The 4148-nt window shown below is 24.6% G+C and overlaps 1 protein-coding gene across 1 annotated transcript; it reads right to left on the reverse strand.

The window, feature by feature from the left end:
• Window positions 1-2008: 2008 nt before the first annotated feature.
• LOC136088995 (gamma-interferon-inducible lysosomal thiol reductase-like) lies at window positions 2009-3366 on the reverse strand. The gene has a single exon (XM_065814354.1). The coding sequence runs from the start codon at window positions 3314-3316 to the stop codon at window positions 2717-2719; it is 600 nt and encodes a 199-aa protein (XP_065670426.1). The 5' UTR covers window positions 3317-3366; the 3' UTR covers window positions 2009-2716.
• Window positions 3367-4148: the final 782 nt, after the last annotated feature.

Raw genomic sequence — 4148 nt, forward strand, 5'->3', positions numbered from 1 at the left:
GGGGATTGTGACAGACATTTACAATTTTTTTAAATGGCGGCATAAACAATTAAAATATAGACTGTTAAGCTTTGCAAAAAATGGAAATGATTGTCAATGATATTACAAGAAGATTTGCGACCTTATTGAGTAATTAATGCGAACTTTAAGAAAAACATTTTGTACTTTTTCTTTTGTATGATATATCTTTATATTCTAACGTTTGTTTTTATTTTAATAATTTTTTTTGAAAAATAAAAAAAAGGACCAAAGAAACAAGCAGAGAAAAAAACACCGAAACAAAAAGACGCACTAAAACAAGGTATAAATTTAAACTTTAAGGTATATTACATATTCTTACCGTTTAAGGTAGAAAATTATACCTTTATGGCAAAATGTTATACAACTACAATGGTCATTTGTGGTGTAACTTGCTATCTTAAGATTCGACCTTAATTTTGACTGTTTTTAATAATCCTTATATCTTAACTTTTCTTTTTTGTTTCGTTTTTCTTTGTTTTTAGTTTTTTGTCTCGTTTTTTTTTGTTTTTTTTTAACTGTTTTTTTTTTTTTCAAATATTTTATTATTAATTATGACTATTATAATTAATAATAAAAAATTATTAGTTATTATTTAAGCTAAGCGAGAAGCCCATTTGTTTATTAAGTCTAATTTAATGAATAATAATAGCTTCTCACTAAGTGAGAAGCCATTATTATTTATTAAATTAAAACTCGCTAAGTTTTAGTTTAATAAATATAATGAAGCATTGCATATCGAGGACAAAATATATGGAAATATATATCAAAAAGGATTCAAATGTATGGCAAAGTCATTAAGTTTATTTAAGTTTCTAATCATATTTAATACACTCCTTCATAAATTAGCTAAATATAAAGAGCACAGCATATCATACCGAGGACCTAAGATACCGAACAGCTTTAAAAATAGCCATTTCAATACGGTGAAATCAGTTAAGTCATTTAAATTTCATATAAAAAGAGAATTTTGAAATCAAATGAAAGCTTTAAAATTTGATATACAAACTTTTTTGATAAATCTTTTGTTAAACCTAATTTCTTATAACTATGTTTTATTTTTTATTAAACTTTATATTTATAGAAGTTTATTCTATTTATTGTCTTTTACTCTAAATATATAACGGAGATGCTTGCTTTTTAATATTTAAACGGAGTTTTATATAATTTTTTTAAACAATTTTTATTTACTTTAAACTTGTTAAAAGCCTAAATAGGGGTTCTATGAAAAGATTGTAATGACTGTGGTCATCCATATCTTCTTTGAGTCTCTGTCTATTTATATAAATCATTTATATAAATATATATTTTGTAAACGTTCTCTTTGTATTTAAAAATCTCTCTTTGAATTCTTTTTATTTTTTATTGTATGAACGAAATTGTTGTATGAGCGAAATAAAAGTTGAAAAAAAAAAAATCAAAAAAGAAATTTAAAAAATTTGAGATTTTTATGTGCTTGAGTAACTCTGAAGTTATTTGATTTTAATTTTTCAGTTTTTTTATATTTATTTGATTTACTGAACAGCGCTGCAGCCCATTATGGTATTTAAATTAATATCTATAATGGTATTTAAATTAATATCTATAATGGTATTTAAATTGATATCTATTAAAAATGTATATAAAGGCTCTATGAAAAGATTGCGATACGTATTGTCATCTCCATCTTCTTTGAGCCCCTGTATGTTTAATTCTTTATGTTATAAAGACCGTTGTAAAAAAGAAAAGTTTATACTTTATATTGTATATACAAAGACGGTGCTTATATTGTATATACAAAGACGTATATACAAAGTTGTTGACAGGATTTTACTGTCTTCTTCGTTCTACGGATATTTTTTATCTTTCTTGTACATATATATGTCAATTATTTATTGTTAAATAGTAAAATAAATGAAATAGAAGAAATAAAAAAATAAAAAGAATGAATTGATTTTGAGAAAACGACGAAAAAAAGTGAACATAGCTGCGCATTAACAGAAACTTTTCACTATTTTATAATTGACCTTTTTATTTTATTACATCATTTTAAATATAATTATTACATCATTTTAAATACATCTTAATTTTAAAACGCTTGAAATATTTTATCTTCAAAACGGGATAATTTTTCTTAAAACAAGTTTTTTGTTAAAAAGTGGAATCTAAAAATGAATCTTTGATTAAATTATACTTGATATGCTTTACATAATAATATTTTCTCTGTAAAGTATATAAAAGAGAATAGTTATTAGTTCATAAATTTTTGTCAATTTTTTTTTTTACTTTAAATTTAACACAAATTTAACTTGGCATATAAAAAAGAAGAACAATAAAGTAAAACAGTAAAAGTTTTAACAAAATTCAAAAAACTAACAAATCTAAATAACGATTCTCTTTTACATATTTTCCAGACAAATTATAACTTTGAAATGTAGCAATTATGATTTAATTAAAGATTCATTTTAAGATTTCAATTTATCACAAAATATCTATTTCAATAAAAATTATAATCCCATTTTAAAGATATTTCAAACGTTTTAAAATTAGCTCAGCATGATATTGAATAAAACCATGGAAGCGCGATTATTACAATTTAGATAAAAATTAAAGTTATTTCAAATTTAGAAAATAGTTATCAGTTAATAAACATTTTAGAAATACAGAACTCTCTTTTGTTATTGTTAATGGTATTTCATCATTGTGAAAATATGTTTCTCTAATAGCAAGAACGTGGTATTGTTCCACTTTTTTCATAATATTTTTCACACACAAGTTTTAAAAGGTCACTTAATGCTTTTTCCTGTATACTTTCATCAGAGTCTCCGTCAACCACAATCCAAGGTATGAATGTGTGTGCTGGTGTTGCTTCGCCTGTTTTCCGCAGTAAGTTTTTACCTTCAAGTCCTTTGTAGCATGCCGATAGTTTTTCCCAGTCTATTTTTAAATATTCAGAGCACCTTTGTGCTCTTTTTTCTGTAGGGTTTTTTTCAAGACAATAAATAAACTTGATGGAAACGTCAGTTGGTGTTTGGTTGATAACGCATGCCTCTACAGTATTCAACAAACATTCTTGAGGACCATGTTGGCATTCAAATGAGATTGTTTCATTTTGACTTATGACAGTATGAGCGTTTCCGTAAGGATAAAGCTTGAAGCTTACAATCTCTTTATCCAATACTTGATAAGTTGGCCATAGTTGCTCTTTGATAAATTTGATTGAGTCGGGACATTTACTTTCAAAAAAAATGTCAACGTTTACTTCCCCATTTGACGAGATTAAAGAAAAGCACGCCAAAAAAATTGCTTTTGTTATCATTTTTTTGTTAAGTTTACTAAAAGGTTTAATGCAGAAATTTGTATCGGTGACACATTAATTTAACATATCAAATTTATTATAATAGTTAATTTAATTTCAATTTAAATTAAATTAGAATTTTTAAAATTAAATCAACTTTATAAACAAAATTAAATAAATATTACAAGTAAGTGATTCAAAAACTACTGTGTTAGTAGCTTGTTAACTTTTTTGCTTTAAAAGCATATGACTGATCAAATGGCATAATATAATAAGTCAAAACATGACGTATTATCTCATGACAGCAAATATATAATCATGTGAGCTTAAATATGGATTGTCAATAAATTACGCAATGGTAAACTCATTTAAAAAGTAAAAATAAGAGATCATTTACTCTTTTGCCCGGTGATTTCACTGGACTTTAAGGGCTATTTTTATTTTGGGTTTAATTTAAAGACACTGCGAAGGAAAACTTTTGATCTTTTTTGTTTTGTCTGTTAAATTTAAAAGTTAAGTTTAGCGTTGCGTAATTTATGGACGATCCCTTATTTAAAATATGTCGAAGTTATGAGCTCGGTTTAAAAAATTCGTGAACAAACAATAAAAGCTTTGATGAGAGTTAATTTTCTTTTTAAACTTTGAACTGAATTATTCCTTTTTTTAACATCAAAGTAAAATATTTTCTTTAACGCTTAAAACAATAGTTAAATTAATGTTTTTGTTTCTTTGTGAAAGCGCAATAAATCATTCAATTTTATTGGGTGGAGGGGGAGATATATATAAAATTAAATATTACAAAATTACCAAAAATAAAAAGCGTCATAGTTTTTTAAATATTAAAAACTTAAAA

This window comes from Hydra vulgaris, chromosome 12 (genome assembly GCF_038396675.1).
Source record: "Hydra vulgaris chromosome 12, alternate assembly HydraT2T_AEP".
Classification (NCBI taxonomy): domain Eukaryota; kingdom Metazoa; phylum Cnidaria; class Hydrozoa; order Anthoathecata; family Hydridae; genus Hydra; species Hydra vulgaris.

Bases quoted from the DNA above. Each gene is read 5' to 3' on its own strand.
- LOC136088995 (XM_065814354.1), bottom strand. From the start codon at position 3,316: ATGATAACAAAAGCAATTTTTTTGGCGTGCTTTTCTTTAATCTCGTCA.